The sequence below is a fragment of the Aphis gossypii genome, chromosome 1, assembly GCF_020184175.1.
Source record: "Aphis gossypii isolate Hap1 chromosome 1, ASM2018417v2, whole genome shotgun sequence".
NCBI classification, from domain to species: Eukaryota; Metazoa; Arthropoda; class Insecta; order Hemiptera; family Aphididae; genus Aphis; species Aphis gossypii.
This window is the reverse complement of record NC_065530.1, coordinates 73,227,830-73,249,087: the sequence shown is the minus strand read 5'-3', so window position 1 is coordinate 73,249,087 and position 21,258 is coordinate 73,227,830. Positions and strand designations below refer to the sequence as shown.

The window sequence follows — 21,258 nt, the reverse complement described above, 5'->3', positions numbered from 1 at the left end:
TTAATTTTTTAAATAAAATATTACACTATTAACTATAAAATACAATAACAATTTCAATATTGTTTATAAGTTCTATTACTATACTTAAGATACTAAACTATGCACAATAGTGTTAAGAATTTAAAGGTAATTTAATTATTGAATGTATTTTGCCGTCAAATTTTAGCCACAATACCAGTGTATAATAATTAATATAATATATATAATAAGAAGTTATTGATGCCTAAAATGAATAGCTTTTGTCAATACTGCCCGTATTCTTGAAACAGGTTCACTTTTTGTTTTATTTAAATAATGCAATCGTATTGTCATATAAAATTTTAAAGCTAGCCTGATAATTTGTGAAGTATGATGGTTAAGTGGATCTTGGGTTTTGATATGTTCATTCAGACAGTTAAAATAATTTGTGATTTGAATACTAGAAATTGATTTTATTGTTAAAAATTCTATGATGTTTTTTTGAATGTCTATTTTATGTTGAAATGATCTGAAAGTAAATTCTGCAATTTTGCATATTTCCGCTATATTTTTATTTGGTTTTGTTAATGCTCCTCTACTTTTTATGTTGATTAATGATGCATTTTGTTGAATATCCATCATTAAAGCTGAAATACAAACACTACATTTAATTACTTTTGTAACTTTTTTAGTTACGACACCGGCTATGTACTCAATGACATCATTAATATATTTATCATTATATAAATTATCAAATTTATTAAACAGCTCGCTATCATTTTCTATTTCAGCAAAACTAAAGATGTCATCATTATTACAAATGTTATTTGCTTTGTTAGTACTTGAAACATGTAAAATTGAAGTAGAATCTTGTGATGCACAATTAGTTCCAGAGTTTGTGGCTATTTGACTTAATTCTGTATGTACAATCAATCTTTTATATGCTGCTTCAAATTGCGAGGCTGTTGGGTTGTTATTAAATCCTCCACGTGTTCTAATTAATGAAAAAAACATTTCCAAGTGGTCCTGGGAAGTCTTGTATGTAAGTAAAAAATCAATTTCTTTTGTTTTTATATTTTCTTTAAAAAAATTGCTCATACTAGTTAAACAAATTATCAGCCCTAAAAATCCTGTTTTTCTTTTTGATTCAATTATAGGAATGTGATTTAATTTATTTTCTTTTTGTTCCATACTTTAGTTTGCAAAGATTTTAAGTATTCAATTGCCGTACTGATAAACTCATCCACAAAAGTCTCTTTATCTAATTTAATTGGTTTTTTGTACTCAGTTTGCCCCAAAAAGTTCCTCGTATTCAAAAAATCAAAAATATTATTTATCATCCTACAAAAAAATGTGGTTGACTCACTATTCGAAAATTCTTTCAGCCCGATATTTTTAGAATAATCAATAGCATCCGCTACACTGCTACTAAATACTTGGGCCGCTAATTTTACCTTCATTTTTTCTTTATGGTAATTAATGTGTCTGTTCCTGATTTTTGTTGCTAAGTGAAGATCTTTTTCATTTTGTAGTTCTACTAATGACTTAAAAAACTGCCACTTAATTGCATCACCATTCTTGTCAAAAAATACTTTCCAGTCACCAAGTGTGTTCCGGCAAAGTTTAAGCATATGACATGCATCATAAAATATGTGAATATTTTCTTTGGTAATTGGGTGTTTAAAATAAGGTTGACAATTTGAAATATTTAAATTAGCTCCTAATTTAGTAGCCATCATAATATTTGAACTTGCTCCATCAAAAGTTAAAGTTTTAACTTTAGCACCAGTTTGATGAACTGCTTCTAAACATAAATTTACTATATTGGCTTTCTCTTGACCCAATAAGCCATTTGTAAGGAAATATGCTATTGGTATTTTCCAATTAGAGTTGAGTGCAACTAACATGATCACCAGTGCTTCTCTTGCTAAAGGTAAATTATCACAGTCTTCCATCATACCCATGCCAAAATCTATAAATCCTTGATTTTTTTTGCCGTTAAAATGGATGTCCTCTTTAATACACATTTCATCAAGCATCATAGCACATATTAAATTTTTACCACGAGATTTCATTTCATCGTTTTTTAACTCAATTGCTACTAATGATTCTTTTGTAATACCTGGTGAACCATCTACCACTGTATACCATTTTCGAAGTGTGCTCGGATGTGGTAGGCATTTATTAAATTTTTTTCTAACATAGTTATATGCACTTGATGAATAAAAATTAAGAGTTAATGCAAAAGATCTCAATTCAGGTGTAACAGATCTCTGTGTAGTCATATTCAGTTGTTTTAAAATAATTTCTTTTTGGATGTCAGGAAGGGAATCCTATAAATTATAAATTCATTCTTAAACTATAATTATTACTAACTAAAAATATGACAGTTATCCCAGAGTAATAAAATAAACACATACAAAACACAAACATATAGTTAAGAATATAAATATATTTTATGTACAACATAGCATATCACATTAAGAAATATATAAAAATTAAGAACACATAAAGTACATGCAAAACTAAATACAACAATTATTAATATTATAATTTATATATAAACAAATATTTTTAGAAGTTAAATCACATTTACATTTAAAGCACATACAAAGTGCAAATTCAAAAATATTGGTTAAAATAAAATTTATTAAACTATCAATATTAACTAAGTAAACACTAAACATAGAACAACACAATACATTACATTAAAAAATACATATACAGGGTGTCCCATGAGGATTTACCCATTGCGATATCTCCTGAAACAATGGATATTTCATAATTCTGATTTTTTAATAAGACTCACAGGGACAAGAACAACAAATATTTTATGTTTTAATTTATTGTAATATTTTGGTAAAAAAGTTAAAAATATATTTTTTTATTTAATTATTTTCAAAAAAATCGAAGATAGCCATTTTATAGAGTTATTTTTTTTGAAAATATTGATGTTTCAACATTTTTATTTCATTAATCTCCTGATTTTTAATATTTTTTCTAGTTTATAGAAGATATCACAATGGGTAAATCCTCACGGGACACCCTGTACAACTAAATTACCACATAACATAATATTAATAATCGTGTTTAGGAAATAATACCTTTAACATTGAGTAACATTCATCAGAAATTTTGTTGGTTTTCTGTAAATGTGAAATTAACTGCTCAACATTTTTGATTTTATTTCTCAGGTACTGATTTCGATTTTCTAAGCTCTTTATTCTACGCTTGTACTCATTAAATGTTCTCTGTGAGGTATTCCAATATTTTTTTCTTTTTCTAGGAGTATCTAAATCATTTTCATTAAAGTCTCCAACAAAAGTTTTTCTTTTTCTAGAAAAAAATGTCTTAAATCTAAAATGTTTCTTAGTAAAATAAACCTATTAATATTTTTAAAAGTATTACATTCTGGTAACTAATGAACTTGTAAGCAAATTATCTGCCACTCCCAATACTGAAGAAGTGTCTAGAAACAATTACAATTATATTATAATATTTTATAGTCTAATATTATACAATATTTCTTAATTAACTACTTACCGCTGTTTGACAGATTATATTTTAAGCTAGTACTTGCTTCAGAATATTCTGATGTATTTGAAATAGTTTCATTCACTTTTGTATCGTCTGGAAATTAACATATTCATATTTTATAGTCTAATATTATACAATATTTCTTAATTAACTACTTACCGCTGTTTGACAGATTATATTTTAAGCTAGTACTTGCTTCAGAATATTCTGATGTATTTGAAATAGTTTCATTCACTTTTGTATCGTCTGGAAATTAACATATTCATATTTTATAGTCTAATATTATACAATATTTCTTAATTAACTACTTACCGCTGTTTGACAGATTATATTTTAAGCTAGTACTTGCTTCAGAATATTCTGATGTATTTGAAATAGTTTCATTCACTTTTGTATCGTCTGGAAATTAACATATTCATATTTTATAGTCTAATATTATACAATATTTCTTAATTAACTACTTACCGCTGTTTGACAGATTATATTTTAAGCTAGTACTTGCTTCAGAATATTCTGATGTATTTGAAATAGTTTCATTCACTTTTGTATCGTCTGGAAATTAACATATTCATATTTTATAGTCTAATATTATACAATATTTCTTAATTAACTACTTACCGCTGTTTGACAGATTATATTTTAAGCTAGTACTTGCTTCAGAATATTCTGATGTATTTGAAATAGTTTCATTCACTTTTGTATCGTCTGGAAATTAACATATTCATATTTTATAGTCTAATATTATACAATATTTCTTAATTAACTACTTACCGCTGTTTGACAGATTATATTTTAAGCTAGTACTTGCTTCAGAATATTCTGATGTATTTGAAATAGTTTCATTCACTTTTGTATCGTCTGGAAATTAACATATTCATATTTTATAGTCTAATATTATACAATATTTCTTAATTAACTACTTACCGCTGTTTGACAGATTATATTTTAAACTATCACAGTTCTTGGGTAAATCTTCAAATATTTTCATCAATGACTTTCTACTAGCTAAATAACAAATAATAGTTTTAAATTATAATTTAATAGTACAATATAATATGAAAGGAAGGTGTACTTAACTAATAGCTAATTAGGTATTATTTAATATTACTTGTTAAAAAAATACTTGGCACAGCATTATCATTTAATTTTATTTTTTTATAGTTCAAGTTGTAATCAGAAGTTTTAAAATGAGCACTACAAATCATTGATGATTTTAAAGGCATGTACGATGGTTGTATTTTTTTAATTATGTTAGTCCATTTCATGGCTGTTTGTTCATTACTCGGAAATCTTAAAAACATGTCAAATAGTTAAAATTAATAAAAATTTAAAACATTTTTAACTTACTTATGCATATGAATACCATCCTTGCCAATGTTTCTACAGCTTTTTATAGAACATATATTCACCATTTTACCTCTGTTATAGAAAATATCAACAACCGAAACTAATAAACCTAATATAATTCATTTAATAATATTACTTCGAATTAATATGTTTTATTATTTCTGAGCTATAATATTACCACAGAATGAAAAAATGTAAGCAAAAAACACGGAAACTCTCATTACAGTTAATCACAGTTTTAATCGTGCCGAAATCGAATTAGCCCGGTTAAATATAACTGTCTGTATCATGGAAGAAAGATGTAGAGATAAACATTTTCCCATGATTATTTACCTTTTACATAAGTTTATTATTGCTGACATGATAAGGGCTAAACGCGCAGTCCATCTATATTATGTCTATGGAAAAATGTTACAATGAACCGATAAAATAAATAATAATAATAAATTGTTACCATGGTTACCGACAATTTAAAATTTTTTTTTAGACTTAAGAGGCCATAACTAAGGAACCACTTATTGCAAAGCGTACAAACTTCACAGAAACCATCTAAATATCAATATTAATATGCCCTGCAATATTTATCGAAATCGGTTTGGTGGATCTTGAGTTATAACATTTATTCAAAATGTACATTTCTTTTTATATATATAGATAAATATGGATGCGCATGCGCCCTTTCCTTATTCATAGCTGTTTGAATATGCAGTTGACGTAATAAGGACGGAAAGAATTATTTTAAATACTCAAATAGAAATAACGGAACACTGATTAATTTTGTTTTTTAAAAAAAAGGAAACGGCACAGTTGTCGCTCGCAGGATCTTGTGAGTATCTTTTGTGTAGTTTTAGGTGCTCCTACACTTGTCTATAGTTGAATGGTGCTCATGCACTTCTTGCTATAAAGGGTGCTCATGCACTGATGAGAGGAGACAACTTGGTCAAGCCCGCCAGAGCCACCGGCGGCCCGATCAAAGGTGTCGGCGTCTCCAAAGAAAATTGTCTTATTCTTTGGCGACAGAGACCCTGATTGTACATTTGTACTGCCCCTTATCTCTGGCAGCTCATGAAAGAGATTGCATGTGTTGGGCCGTTTCGTTATCCCGTATAATGTCCTATACGTGATTAGATAATGTAAATCGTTCCATTCATCAGTGACTTGATTTATTGGGGTTTTTTAGGGTTTATTACATGCGTGCGACAACTTTACCGTTATTTTTTTTATTGCATGAAAATAATACATTTATAATTATGATATGTGAAAGCCAGCATATCATTACAGTTAAGTTATTTTAAAATAATAAAGTTAAATTAAAAATTACTCATATCTCGTTAACTCGTTAAGTTAAACGTTAACTTTGAAAAAAAGTAACTTAACTTAATTTAAAGTTAAAACTTTCTAATTTGCAAAATAAAGAATCTTGACACATAATAATGTTTATTATAGATAGTTTTTCTTTACTCTCGAGAAAATTTCTGGGAAAATTTAAAATGATACATCAAAGTATTAACTAGCTATCAAAAAACCTACTTTTCTAAAAACCTCATTCAACAATTTGCATTATTCTTAGGATGAAAATTATTATATTTTTTTACGACAAATATTAATAAAAGTATACGACAATTTATACTAGAAAATACGTAATATTGTGATGTTTATATAGGTTCTAATGCTACTATAATATAAAGACATATAGTATATAATATATATATATATATATTATATACATTATTGTATGGCTGAAACTCGTAAGTTATTTAGGGATTGGGCTGCGACTCACCAACACCGAAAAACCCGATCATAAAAGGCAACTATAGTATAATACTGTAGTGTATATATTAATCTTTTTACTTACAACATGGATGGAGGTAATTTTGTTAGTATGATTTTGTATATACATATTTATTTATTTATTAAATATTATTTTTTTTGGAATTTTTTCCAGCGGGTATTTTTTCTGTAAGTACCTCTTCCTTGGGTATTTTTACTGATTACCAAAATATATACCTACTTTTAAAAAAAGTATAGTTTATGTTTATTATTAAATTGTATTATCACATTTTTCACGTTGACTTAGTACTTTAAATAATTTTCTATTTTCTTATTATAATTTTATAATTTTTATAAGAGTCTGATAGTGCGCACGAATTTATATGCTTCTCTTGGATTATACTTCACTGTACCTCTGTTCTGCATCGGAAAAATCTTACATTCGTTCCATTCACTCTTCGCCCATGTTGTCTTACTAAAGGTCAATTTAATAAAAACTTTTGTTATTTTTCCCGTAAGTTACTATAGTGTAAATAATAGTTTTTCTTTATAAATCTTATTCGGCGATGACATCTGCAGTCTCTTTCCTGATCATGTTTCACCCGTGTTTTTAAATTTAAGTACTGGATATATTATTATTATATATTTTTCTATCCAAATAAAATATTCTATTAAATATAATCGAGCACGCTTTTTAATTTATTCTTTTATTCCAATAGGTATGTGACCTAATTCAGTTTTTATTTTTGCAGTATTAAATATTTTAACAGTACCTAGTATACCCAATGTATACCCATATGTTTGACATTGAACAGTTGGGAGGTGTTTTCAATGGGCAATTGTAAACTCTCCCGATGGTACACTCTCCCGGTCTACTCCAGTACTACCTGACAGAAACGTGTAAACTCTCCCGGATTTATTCTTGTACTACCTAACGGAAATATGTAAATTCTCCCGGGTATAGTAAAAATCATAAAATAAATTTAATATACATTTAAGTTGCGTTTAAAAATAGTCAATCATATATAATAATAACTAGCTGACCCGGCAAACGTTGTTTTGCCATATAAATTATTTCTAGGGAATTTGATAAATTATTATCATTATCATCAGTTCGTAACGGTGATTCCATGTTAAAATCAGACAGCTTCTTTCCAGATATTTTCAGAAGATCATTTTCTATTAATATTAAAGTTTTATTCAAAATATATGGAGTGACAGCCAAATCGTGATTTCCAGAACGATGCCTTTCTTGCTGCAAAATATCTAATGACATATTATTTTTGTGATCTTCCCACAGTTCTGTTAAATTAGCAATGTGGCAAAATGCTATCATAGTAACAAAAAGTTCTCTTAGATTCGACACTGATTGAAATAAATCAGCTTCTTCGAGAGTAGAATTCCAATGACTTTCATCTTGTAACAGGCCAAGCACTTGGCAAGCTCTTTGATATGTAGGGTGGATAACGTCATCAACAGTTTTTAAATCTAAAAATGAAGTTGGTCCACGGACGTGATGCAAAAGCATACCTAAATAATAACATTCAACATTACTTGGGTGAACAGTGTATACTCGACCGAGCACATTGGATTTCTTGATTCCAGGGTATTGTACAATTGGCTCTCCTTGTTTTCTTCTATTGAAACGATTATTAGTAAAAGTATAGTAAGATGGAACTTCAATATAAAGCAATGTTTTTTCGAATTCGTCACGGTGGCAAAGTTTAAAAAAAGCCATAAGAGTGGTGTTTCTAACATTTTCAAGTCTTTCGCGAGCATTTTGATCAGTAAAATAGACGCGTTGGTCATTTTCAAGGTGTACTGAGAGTTGAAAAATTGCTGGTGACCGTTCGTGAATCGTAAAACCAAATATCCGCCATGCAGATTCTGATGAACTAATATATCTGCCATTTTGGAATGCTTTAATTTCAACACGCAATTCTACTGAGAATGCAGCCTGATCAGATCCTTTATTAATATAACTACAAATATATTGAATGGCTTTTACTGAATGGCAAAGTTCTATGTTGATGTGACAGTCAAATACACGTAATAATAAAGGGCTATATGGCACAATCCACCGATTATCGATTGTGACCATGCGATTATCGGATTTCCTAAGCTGAAAAGTTTGCCCCCCATCATCCGGTGATCGACGACGATATTTTGGATAACCATCCTGTCCGGATTGTGTCGCAATAGTAAACAGTTTCTGAAAACCTTTTGAACATTTTCCGTTTTGCATACACGGTGAATTCATGTTAAATGGACCACATGGGCCATGAATCATGTTTCTACTGACGACATTAAGTAGGGAAGGATCTTCTTGTTTTTTTGGCAACTGAGCACTAAGAACTTACAAAAACAGGGACAATAAATAATAATTATAAAAAATTGTTACTATGGTCACCGAAAATAAAATAATAATAATAATAATAATAGTCTACGTAACAGGCCATTATTTATAATAATTGATAACTCCTTTGTTTTTAAAGTTAGAGAATCGATCAAATTCCATAAACCTTCTCCGCAATGAGCTCTTCAATTTAAAAAAAAAAAATCATAACGATTGGTTCGGTAGTTTCCGAGAACATATCACTCAAAGGTTTTCATTTTCACATTTATATATTAGATAACAATATAAATTATTGTCTTTAGCTGCTATGAACATGATATTATAGTCAAAATACAATAAAAAAATAAAATTTCAAAAAATCCAATACACATTTAAGTTTCATTTAAAAATAGTCAATAATAATAATAATAATAATATAAGTTACAAAAACAAAATATATGTAAAAATTTCCAACTCGTATAGTGTAGCCACTGTAGCAATAACATTTAAAACAACTCGGGAGAGCTAACATACTTCCTACAGGTAACTATAAAGTTGACCCGGGAGAGTTTACACATTTACTTCAGGTAAACATAATTTTGACCCGGGAGAGTTTACACATATATTTCAGGTAAACATAATACTAACCCGGAAGAGTTTACCATCGGGAGAGTTTACTATTTTTAAAAATCGGGAGAGTTTACCACCGCCCGTTTCCAATAGAGAAATCTAGCATTGGATAGAGAAAGATAGAAGCTTGCGTTTGTGAGACAGGATAGTCTTAAAGGCACAATAACCCCCCCCCCCCAAAAAAAAAAAAAAAATACCCATATGTTACTGTTCGTAAGAAAATAATATGTAATATGTTGTGGATTTGTGTCAACAGAATAACTTACTACCATCTGTTTTTTTATATATATTGCTTATATGTAATATTAGTAAAGTCATTTTAGGTGTAATATTTTGTTATCAGGGACGTCCACAAGAGGGTGTTTTAGGTGTTCAAACACCCTCCGAAATCTTTGGTTTTTGTAATAAAAAAATTAATACTAACAAATTAAAACAATTAATATAGTTTGAATAAAAATAAAAATACTTAAACAGGATTTATAAATTAAATAAAATTATACCTAATATGTATTAACGTGATGGCTACAAATGAATTTGAAAAAAAAATGTTCTATTTTTCAAAAACAACCCCCAAAATTGTTTTCTGCGTATCTCCCTGTTTGTTACCAATTTCTTTAAATATTAACATTTAATTTTTTGCTCTATTTTTCATGAAACTTTTTTCACTTGAAAAATGAATAGACAAGTATCAAGATTCTAGACTATAGTAATGTTTTAGTTTTTTTTTTTTATTAAGAAATGAACTAAAATTTAAAGAAATTGGTTTCAAAATATTACAGTTAAAGTGACTTAAGTAATATAACATAAAAGCAATGTGTTAAAACAACAGATGGTAATAAGTTAATCTGTTGACACAAATTTTGGTTAACATATTTTTCTACGAACAGTATAATATGCAGGTTGCAGATACACTACTGTTACAATTTTTTTGTATAGTACTTGACTCGTCAATTTAAAATATAAAATATAAAATTATTTTTTTTTAGAATACATTGGTAAGGGACTTTATATCAGTAACTCTGTATATATTGTGTATACATACAAATGAAGAATACGAAGAACTTATATCAACGTTTAAAACTCGTAGATGGATTATTTACTAATAATTGATAAATAATACTTATTCAATAATTGCGGTACAAATACGAATTATGTTTTTCGTTAAGACGCTAATAGTTTTTTCAACCGACATTCATAAGTACAACTTGCCTACATATATGTTTTTATACAATAATTTATGATTGTTTTTATTTTTTAAAGTACAAATATTACATTTATATTCTAAAAATATTAACTGATAACGATTAACTATATCAATTTACATTTCACCCACGTAGTAAAATAAGTAACAATGAACTAGAAATAAAAATGAAAGAAGTTAATTATTTACTTTAAACAAAATTTCATTTTTCATTAATAATTTATGTTTTTGAGTAAAATATATTACATAATTCATGGTTTAGATAAAATATAAATTTACCTGATTATATATTTTAATTTCGTAATTAAATTACGATGAAAGGCTGATAAAAAAGGCTGATATAAAGTCTATTATTATTATTATTATTATTATTAGATAAAGATACCTATATCTTTGTATATATATAAAGAGAAATTTGTAAGTACAAAGATGTAGATGTATATGACAATGCGTGATACGAAATCAACAAAAATAAAAATAAAACGAATAAAAGCATCAGTGGCGGATTCAGGGAAGGGGCACAGGGACACGTAGGTACCCCCTGTCAATTTTCTATCGACATTTTTTTTTATGTTACTACGAGTATCATATAAATGAAAAATATAGTAAATAAGAATAATACTACCTACTTGTATAATCACTATTTACATTTAAACTGATAAAATGAGTTACAGACTTCAATTCGACCTATGAGGCATTAAAGTATGAGAATCTATAAAAATATTTGTACTTATTAATGACTACATATTATATTATGTATTATAACTTGCCTATATGTATAAATTATTATTTTGGTGTGTGATATAATGGAATCAACATTATATTAAATATACCTATTAACAAATTCCAATTTTGTTTAAAAATAAGAGTACCTATGTATTATTAATTATGATTAAAGAATCATTATATAATTTACTAGCTGACCCGGCAATGCTCCGCTATTGCAAGATTTCTCAGATGTATGTAAATTGTGTATGTACATTTTGTAGGTATAACTATGGATGAAACAAAAGATGAATTATGCCAGTATTTTGATAATTATTCAAAGACTTAAAAAATTTCTTTATAAACAACGTTATCAACTTTTTCTGGATCAGGGGCAAAAATATACAAATTAAATTTGGATGTCACACGTGACAGGGCGACGTATAGTTGACCGTGAGAAAAACATTGAACGCTTAGGTCAATTCCAGCAACGTTAAGTGTTTGTCCCTGTGCCTTATTTATAGTCATTGCAAATGCTAATTTAACGGGAAATTGAATACGTTTAAACTTAAAAGGTAAATCTGATTGTATAATTGGTATTCTTGGTATTAAAACAGTTTTTCCATTACCACAGCCTGTTAATATTATGCACTCGAGTAATGAACTTCTCAATTTTTTGATTTGTAGTCTTGTACCGTTGCAAAGTGTGGGTGGGCTCAAATTTCTCATTAAAATAATAGGTGCCCCTATTTTTAAAATCAGTTTATGTGGTGGGACTCCAGGAGGTGTTAAAGAGTTAAGAAATTCAGTTGGGAAATGGACTGCATCCTTTTTTTCTAAAACTGTATCAACTGAATAGTACATTTGTGATTGAGCGTCAAACCTAGATAGAATCAAATCATTTATTTTGTCGACTTGCTCATTTGTTGGTGACAAAATAGCCCTTTCTTGAAACTATTTCAATGATTTAGAAGATATATTTTGAATGTTCGGGTACACGTTTTGAATCAATTTTGTTATAGTGGGTACTGAATTACAGAAACTTTTAATATTTATTTTATCATTCGTTGCTTGAAATTCTCCTTTGCCTATTAAAAGTAAATCGTTGACAAAATTTATATTATATTGATCTGTACATAGCACTCTCATATTATTTTTAAGTTCTAATATTTTTATATAAGGCCATAAGTAGGATCTTTTCAATGACGCGTTGACTTCATCAGCTCTTGTCCCTCTTGTAACCACAGGCAAGATCTGACGGAAGTCTCCAGAGAACAACACTGTGCAGCCACCCATAGGACTATTATTATGACGCAAGTCTCGCATCGTTCTATCTAAAGCTTCAACTGAAGTTTTTTGGGACATTGACGCTTCGTCCCAAATAATTAGACAACAGTCCTGCATCAATTTACCAGTACCACTTTGCTTTGAAACGTTACAGACATTCGTAATATCGTCACTATCATATTTCAAAGGAAGTTTAAATGTAGAATGAGCTGTTCGGCCCCCTACTAATAGCGTAGCTGCAATGCCAGATGACGCTACCGCAAGAGCAATTTTTCCACCATATCTTACTTTTGCAAGAAGTAAATTTATCAAAAAAGTTTTACCCGTGCCCCAGGAGCATCTAAAAATAATATTTTGCCTTCATTATTGTTAACAGACGACATTACTGAATCATATACAATTCTTTGTTCACGGTTTAATTGATTTTCATTTTGAACGGACAATAATAGTTGCTGTTGATCATAACTTCTCTCTCTTAAACACTCAATATTAATTGTTGTTCTATTAATGTTTATCGGTAAGGGAAAACCAAAATGTACTATAGATTTCCCCGATAAAACTTCCACTTCTTTGTTTAATTCAAATAAAGCTTCATCAAATATAATTTGGTCAAAACTAATATCATTTGATGACAATTCCTGTCGTTTTCGATGCAGTATATCGTCGGCCATACTTTCACGATAATTTTGCCAAAGCTTCAAAGGATCAGTAATTTGACAAAACGTTAGCATGATAGCAAATAAACATCTTAGTGATTTAGGTGTACAACATATAGACGCATCTGATAGCGTGTTTTCCCAATGAGACTCGTCATCCAATAAACCCAACGCTTTGCATGCACCTTGAAAAGTGTCATAAATGACATTTTTCACTGTGCAAAGACTTTGAAAAGAAGTTGGACCTTTAACTATATGGAGCAGCATCCTCAAGTGAAAACACTCGGTATTGTTTGGATGGATTGTATATACTCTAAAGTACATAGGTAACATAAAACGATAAAGTTTCAAAACAAAATGAATAATATGCCAACTATTATATTTGTTTACTCTAAAGTTCTCAGTATCTATAATAAAAAATGTATATCAACCAGAATATAAAAATATATTTTTTTTCGATTTTTATCGATATTAATCGATTTCAAGCTCTGCTATTATCGATATTTGTATTATTATTTATATTATATTTATATTTATATTTTTATCTGCTAGAGGGCGCCACCGATGTAACTCAGTTTTTGTCTCTAAATCTATAACTCACAGGAGTTAGGTCCATAATTTATGCTATACACCCGCTCCCCGACATTCTCTTTAATTTAAAAAAAATTGCACGACGATTGAATAAGTAGTTTCGGAGATTAGCCCGGACAAAAAAAAGCGACTTAATTTTATAAAGTAGTATAGATATAGATATAGATATAGATATAGATATGTGCGCCCTCCCCCCTCTATCAAAATATCCATGATCCACCCCTGAAAAACATCATTAATTTGTTAATTCGTTCATTACACTCATCACTGTAATGGCGGTGGTCCCCGTTAGAGTCAAATTATGACACATTTTATTTGTAGTTAACCTCGCATCGTTAATTTATGTATTACGCAAACACGCAACCAGTGGCGCAATTCTAGGGTAGCAGGGGGGCAACTGCCCCCCTTCATACTGTTATCTCACGATGTAAATTATATTTTCTATTTTTATTTGATACATTGTATTATTATTTATGTATAAATGAGCACAACGAATTTTTTTTTTAATAGGTGGGTATTGAATACTTTTATTTCCCCTTCCCCCTCTCATAATTTGAATTAGTTTGCGCCTCTGCACGCAACGATCAGACACAAACGATGACGTGTTTACATGACACAACGTTACACACATTGATTCGTGATATAGTTGAGAATTATAATTAATATTAAATGGTGCGATGAAAAATATCATCGCCAGTGAAAAATGGGGGGAGGGTGATATACAATGTCGCATTACACAAAAACGTAATATACAATTCGTGTACGGATGCAGATCCGCAACTACTGAGTGGAACCAAATACAATATTATCACCTTAGATAATGCTGACGCTACAGACGACAGTGGTACACTGGTACGGTGACTTGTTGACACAGCAGATGAGACTGTATAATGAACGGGATAACTTAGGTCGGAATAGATGCCCACACACTGCAGCGGTGGCGATGGCAATAGCGTTAAAATAAGTCCGAACATAATTTTACCACCAGCGCTGCAGTGTGTCCTAGCAGTTTCCGGGTGTGTTGCGGATATGCGATATGGGTGGCGACCGGATGCAATCATGACTGATGGAACGATAAGTATAAACGTACACAGTACCAGTTATCAGTGTAATTTTGCGATGGTCCAATGAGTAATGACAAAGCTCTTTTAGGCTTTTGAATAGCAGCGGCAGAGTCGACGGTAGCCGTCAAGACTGCGACACATATTATACTCGTGTATAAACTACCGTGCAGGTCACCACTGTTATCACCCATGGTATAGCTGCAGACTTATATGAGTTCACCTCCGTAGTAACGCATTTGCGAAATTCTATCGAGGTAATCAGTTACCATATTACGAGTAGGTGTATTGTAAAATGTTATGATAAAAAAAAAATTGTCTTTAAAATGTTATGACAGAAATAAAAAATTGGATATCAGATAAAATATAGACAGGATCACCATAATTTAATATGTTTTTTTGAATACGTAGTATAAATAGATGCATGATTGATTATACAATAGATATTGTACAAATATATATTGGTAAGCACTACTGGTACTATAGAATAACGGGACAACCTTATATAATACCAATTTTTAAAATTATAACAGACACAAGGTGATAAAATTACAATGGTAATTAATATTAATCATAAACTTCAAATGCCTTTAAATGACACAATTTATTACCATTATTAAATACTACAATAGTATTTCGGAATTAATATGATGATTTTGTGTACACATTTTGTTTCAATTTAAAAATTTTCAAAAGAATTACCTAATCATAATTATCTTGTTTATATTCTATGGAAAACTTCATCGCCTGGATATAAACGGCGACATATCACACACGCAACCATCACTCAAAATAGTTTAAAAATACGGATAGGATTAATTATGGATTTTAAAAAACATTTGTCATCGCCTTTGAAAAGTGGTTGAGCAAATTTTGGATTACATGGTGTTGTTATATTATACAGACTATCAAAATCATGTTCAGAAATAATTTTCAAAAATTTGCTATTTCAAGCAGCTCAAAAAAACAGTCAAAACTTTCACGAACACGACGATAATTGTAAAAAGAATTAGCTCGTTTTAAAATAATGCGTTTGTTCAACAATTTCTTAATTGCTTAAAATATCGATACAACTGTTTAACTGTATATGCTTGAGTTGCACTTAATGTAGTCAAATTTCACTTGGGTGCTCATAACATCTTTTAGGTACATTATAATGATGTACTGATTCAGGTACTAATAATATATTACTAATAAAGTACTAAATACGCCATAATATCCATAAATAAAACTAATAAAATTTTTAAAATTTAAATCTCACATTATGATTCGTACATTATCTGATTATCTTCACCAAATTATCGTGCATACCATTTGAGCATCAACATACCGAACAAAAGAAAACTATAAAATATAATTAAAATAACTTTTAATACCAAATTAGGTATAAAAGTGTTTCGGAAATTTTTATTAAAACCCCATTTTTAACAAATTTAGTTCTATCATTATCTACTCTTAACCCAAGTGCAGTTCGTTTATCCCAATTAAATTAGTTTGACGTCATATTAAAATAGAAGCTATTAAAGAATATTATGTAAAATAATAATTTATGTTTATTTAAAAACGATCAATTTATGTATTTTTATTCCAAAATAAATCAATGATTTCGTTTGCAAAACAATAAGTCAAAATTGAAATTTTATAGCAAAACAAATATAGTTTTAGGAGATGTTAATGGTTATGACATGGACAATTTAATTTATTAATTTTTAAAAATGTAATATTATGGTATTTTTTATTTAGTAAGAAATCAACGCAGTAATTTTGCATAAAAACTAACGGGTACAATTATTATTCTTTATATAATATAGGAAAGTCTTACAAAAGACACAAATATTAATAAAACGACTTTTTCAATAAGATATAATAATTAGAATTATTTTGATTTATTCTTATTCCCTTGAAGTTTCAGACAATTTAACTGTTATCCGCTAGCTTCTATAGCGGCTAGATAAATTAACTCGATGTAATGTTTTCAGATAATCTATTATTTTTTTCGAGTACCCATAAATGTGTTATATAAACACAGAATAATATTTTTTAGTCATTATAATATTGTCATTTTACACTTGCACAAATCACACAAACTAATATAATAATATGAGAAAGAGAAAGAGCGAGACAATCGATGCACGTTCGCCACGCCACATTATTGTTCCTAAACAAATATTATACTTTTATAAGTCTGCTAAAGTCGATCATTTTGCCTTACCATATAGTCCTTATGTTTCATTTGTAGATTTTAGAACAAATGTTTATGACAAAAACAGCAGAAATGTTTACTTAATTGTTATAATGCATAAATACTAAAATATAAAAGCACTGGCTTAGTATTTATAATAGCTTAATACTTATTCAGAATCTAATCATTTTAGGTATATTTTTTGAAAAGAAAACTAATCCTCGCACTTTGTAGTTCTCTGAATAATAACTATGACTTCATTTAAAGTTTCAATAATATTAACTGTGATATTTTTTATCAGCAATTGTGTCAAAGGAGGTAACAACTACAATATTTATTTATGAATTTTAAACTTAATAAATATAAATATTTTTTTTTCTAGACTACTCAGGAGGTAAGAAACTTAATTTCGATAAGTAATTATTAAAAAATATTATAATTTATTTGTAACCATGAAAAAGAAATTTTATTGTATGAACTTGGTACACCTATATATATTTCAACGATACTTTCAAATATTATTTTGTACAAAATATTGAAATTTTGAATAAATAATATACAATATACATATACCTATGTAATATCAAACGATCAATTTAATGCAGAATTTATTTTTGATTTCTAGAAATAAATGGTGAGAGACTTAAATTCACTTTATATTAGTAAATTATATAAATAATACATTTATGATTAATTTAAAAAAAATAGCATAACTATTACTTAAAATATACATGTAGGTACTGAATAGTACATTATTATAGTACCTAATCAATGATTGTTAAATATTTAAATATTAAATCTCAAATAATTTATTTTTATATTTTTTTAGAATGCAATGGTAAGGGACTTTATATCAATAAATTATTAAAAGTATTTAAATTTTTGTACTAGGTAGGTCTTTATGATATTAAAAAATCGTCACAAGATTTATTTCATACCGAAATTTAACTCTATATTATGCATAACATATTTTTTTTAATCAGATAGATACTTATTCTTTTAAATTACCGTTAATTTATTATGAAAATCCTTTTGTACCAGTGAGTAGAATCACAAGTATTATAATTAACTATAATTATTTATAAATTCGGATGAAAGAGATGAATGTATTGATTCTACAATAGTGTATGTGTTATTTTTTTGTGTATGTACAAGATAAGTTGTCGAAATAATACTTCAATTTAAAACTTGAGGGGTGGTTTACGGTAGCAAATTCAATATTCTTGATGCATTATAAAGATTAAAATCAAGAAATTTACAGTAGTTTTCAAAAAAATTCGGGGGGGGGGGGGGGGAAAAGTGATGGAAAAACGGGAATTTTTAAGAAAATCCTGTTTGTGACACGATCAATTTTTTTATATTGTTATTGTAAATGAATCACTGTAAATACTTGAAATAGTTTGTATTAGGTTATCTATGGAGGGTTAAATTTTCAAACTAGTATGATATTTTTTTTTTGAGATATTTATAGATAACAGAAGTTTTCTATTATTTAAGAATTTTTTTTTTGAAATGCCAATTAAATAATTTTGGAAGACAAAAATACTTTAAAATGTAATGTATGGATTTATACAAGTTTTTGTTATTCTAGTTAAAAATATCAAAAATCGTTTGTCACAATTTTTTTATAAGTGTTTAAAATTCAAATATTGACAAAAATCCATAAAAATTATGAATATTTACAAATTATTTAGTAGTTAAAAATTTATAAAAAAAATTGTATATGAAGCTAAGAACTGAAAATTTAATACAAGATTCTCCATGAGTTTGTCTTACAATAATTATTAAAGAAGTTAAAAGTTAGCCAATTAAAAAAAATGTATCTCTAGCTTAAATTTTTACGAAATCCAAAATTAATTTGTAAAAGAACGATTTACTATCATATAATTTTAGATTTTTGTTATAGTTAAAAATGTCTAGTCATAGAAGTTTGAAACATACACTAGTTATTGAAATTGGCATTTTCTGTACAAGATTTACTGGATTTTATTGGAATATGCGGGTCATTAAAATGTATACCATCTTTTTCACTGCTCAGTGGAAAATATTTCCTAGGCTAACAAATCATTTCCACTTGGAATTTTTTTTCATATTCAATGAATAATGATACCGATCATTGTATTTATATTTAACTCATCCGTTTTAGTGATCTATTCTATGTCGAAGTCCACTCGATACCTACTCTATAGCAAAGTGTAACCCACTCGACCACCCTTATTTTTATTTAATGATATTGACGCAAAAATATGCATTAAAAACTTCGAGTATTTGATCACAAACATTGTGAAATGTATTGTATCTATACTTAATAAGCCTACGAAAAAGTTAACCAAAAAAAATATACGAATGCATAAAAGTCCTTGCTCAATTGATGACTAATAAAATACATTTGAATAAAGTTTGTAAAGCAAAAGTGTTTGCTTACTTCCGTCATTTTTTTATTTAATTATATTTTTTTGAAACATTATTTTCAATAATTTTACTAATATTATATCTTTATTTTTTGTAAAATAACTAACAGAAAATTTGACAAAAGTTGGGTTTAAATGTATGTATATGTATATGATATCAATAAATGTTATTATATCAATTTTTATGTATTTAATTAGATAAAATAAATGAAACTATTGTATAATGACATATAATATAACATATTTGCATCTTATACCTATTAATATTAAAAGTTAACAATACGTAAATCTGCGTATAACATAAAAACGTCTAATGTAATACATTATATTTATGTAGATACCACACAATTTGCAAATTTCAATGTCGCAATGCAATATAGTAAGTAATTAAAAGTGGTATACAGTATACACCATACACAAATATGTCAGATGGTTATGTTTAAATAATTAAATGTATTTAATGTTATATAATTATTATAATGATTACTAACCAGTAACTTTATTATTATACGGTGTGTATCGTATTATACCTATGTATAATAAATACAATATAACAATTTTTTCATAAATTGTGTCATAACTCACGTTTGTGGATCATTATTATGCAATACTAGGGATACAAGTTAACGGTGACCAGATATTTAAAGACCATGTGAGCGAAGTATTTGAAAACTACGACAATGAAGATGTGAGTTTTGTAAATTAATTTTTCATGTAATACACACAGCAACTACACTTTCTCGTGTAACCAAAAACTATTTATTCATCAATACAACTTTTTCAAACCTAAAATATAACAATCAGTATTTCTATCTAAATATTATAGTATTTATAAAAATAAATAAAAAATAATAATTTGAATTAAATTAAATAAAAATGTATTCGATGAAATAGAATTCACACTAAATCAAAATATTCAAAATTAAATTTTCTTTATTTTCATTATCTTTATATAAACTGATTATTAGTGTAGTAAACAGGCAATAACAGATACCTTCAGAGTTTACATTTTTTTGAAGAAATAGTAGACGAAAAAGAAAATCTCCTCATCTCTTATTAAGAGCTAGTATAAACACAATTCGGGTGTTTCTTTAATATTATGTAAAATGTATATTTAACAAATACAGGCACTTCTTTTAAATATCTCTACCAGTACATTAATCTCTAATATGCCGAATATTGACCTTTTTTTTCAATAATATTCTAATATTTTCCATGATATCTTATAAAATACAATTTTATCTTCCACTGCTTGTGAGATACGAAGTGTAATTCGTTTCTTGCAAGCCATAGGAATGGCTCAAATTGATCTCCAGCTATGAGTGATTTTTATAGACCAGAGTTTCAAACCGAAGATATTCGAGATGATTTCAAATTGTACTTGGAAATATTGGGTTATAACGGAAAAAATATTGAATTTGTTTTATTCGAGTTTAAAAGATTAATGAAGGATATACAATTTAACAAAATATTAAGCTTAGCGGTAAAGAAGAAAAAACCACTGTTGTAGATAATTTGAAAAATAGTCGCACAAATGTATGTATAGAAAAGTGCCCCTTTTCAAAGTAACTACATTTTAATAGATTA

The 21,258-nt window shown here is 28.0% G+C and overlaps 3 protein-coding genes and 1 long non-coding RNA gene across 4 annotated transcripts; 1 reads left to right on the top strand and 3 right to left on the bottom strand.

The window, feature by feature from the left end:
• Window positions 1–1,124: 1,124 nt before the first annotated feature.
• LOC126554743 (uncharacterized) lies at window positions 1,125–5,248 on the bottom strand. The gene is made up of 13 exons (XM_050209803.1): window positions 5,021–5,248; window positions 4,843–4,951; window positions 4,604–4,785; window positions 4,420–4,500; window positions 4,267–4,353; window positions 4,114–4,200; window positions 3,961–4,047; window positions 3,808–3,894; window positions 3,655–3,741; window positions 3,502–3,588; window positions 3,367–3,427; window positions 3,063–3,294; window positions 1,125–2,291 (listed from the first exon to the last, which is right to left on the bottom strand). Exons 1-13 carry the CDS (start codon window positions 5,061–5,063, stop codon window positions 1,125–1,127), a joined length of 2,397 nt encoding a protein of 798 aa, XP_050065760.1. The 5' UTR covers window positions 5,064–5,248.
• A 1,664-nt stretch (window positions 5,249–6,912) lies between these two features.
• LOC126551362 (uncharacterized) lies at window positions 6,913–8,972 on the bottom strand. Its single transcript, XM_050204460.1, has 2 exons — window positions 8,167–8,972; window positions 6,913–8,100 (listed from the first exon to the last, which is right to left on the bottom strand). Exons 1-2 carry the CDS (start codon window positions 8,900–8,902, stop codon window positions 7,628–7,630), a joined length of 1,209 nt encoding a protein of 402 aa, XP_050060417.1. The 5' UTR covers window positions 8,903–8,972; the 3' UTR covers window positions 6,913–7,627.
• A 2,856-nt stretch (window positions 8,973–11,828) lies between these two features.
• On the bottom strand, window positions 11,829–13,693 carry LOC126554660 (uncharacterized). The gene is made up of 3 exons (XM_050209737.1): window positions 13,129–13,693; window positions 12,691–13,057; window positions 11,829–12,366 (listed from the first exon to the last, which is right to left on the bottom strand). The coding sequence occupies exons 1-3, from the start codon at window positions 13,691–13,693 to the stop codon at window positions 11,829–11,831; spliced, it is 1,470 nt and encodes a 489-aa protein (XP_050065694.1).
• Window positions 13,694–17,416: 3,723 nt separating this feature from the next.
• LOC126551373 (uncharacterized) lies at window positions 17,417–20,359 on the top strand. The gene is made up of 4 exons (XR_007605267.1): window positions 17,417–17,578; window positions 17,643–17,654; window positions 20,009–20,050; window positions 20,286–20,359. It is a non-coding gene; the product is annotated as an uncharacterized LOC126551373 (long non-coding RNA).
• Window positions 20,360–21,258: the final 899 nt, after the last annotated feature.

Excerpts from the sequence above, each read along its gene's own strand:
- LOC126554660 (XM_050209737.1), bottom strand. The coding sequence starts at position 13,693 with ATGCTGCTCCATATAGTTAAAGGTCCAACTTCTTTTCAAAGTCTTTGC. Across the intron at positions 13,058-13,128 it reads GTCTGTTAACAATAATGAAG|TAAGATATGGTGGAAAAATT; the intron begins GCAAAATATTAT and ends TTCTTGCAAAAG. Across the intron at positions 12,367-12,690 it reads AGAGCTGATGAAGTCAACGC|GTTTGACGCTCAATCACAAA; the intron begins GTCATTGAAAAG and ends GATTCTATCTAG.
- LOC126551362 (XM_050204460.1), bottom strand. The coding sequence starts at position 8,902 with ATGATTCATGGCCCATGTGGTCCATTTAACATGAATTCACCGTGTATG. Across the intron at positions 8,101-8,166 it reads AGTATACACTGTTCACCCAA|ATTTAAAAACTGTTGATGAC; the intron begins GTAATGTTGAAT and ends CTTCATTTTTAG.
- LOC126554743 (XM_050209803.1), bottom strand. The coding sequence starts at position 5,063 with ATGAGAGTTTCCGTGTTTTTTGCTTACATTTTTTCATTCTGTG. Across the intron at positions 4,786-4,842 it reads GATGGTATTCATATGCATAA|ATTTCCGAGTAATGAACAAA; the intron begins GTAAGTTAAAAA and ends CATGTTTTTAAG. Across the intron at positions 4,201-4,266 it reads ATATAATCTGTCAAACAGCG|ACGATACAAAAGTGAATGAA; the intron begins GTAAGTAGTTAA and ends GTTAATTTCCAG.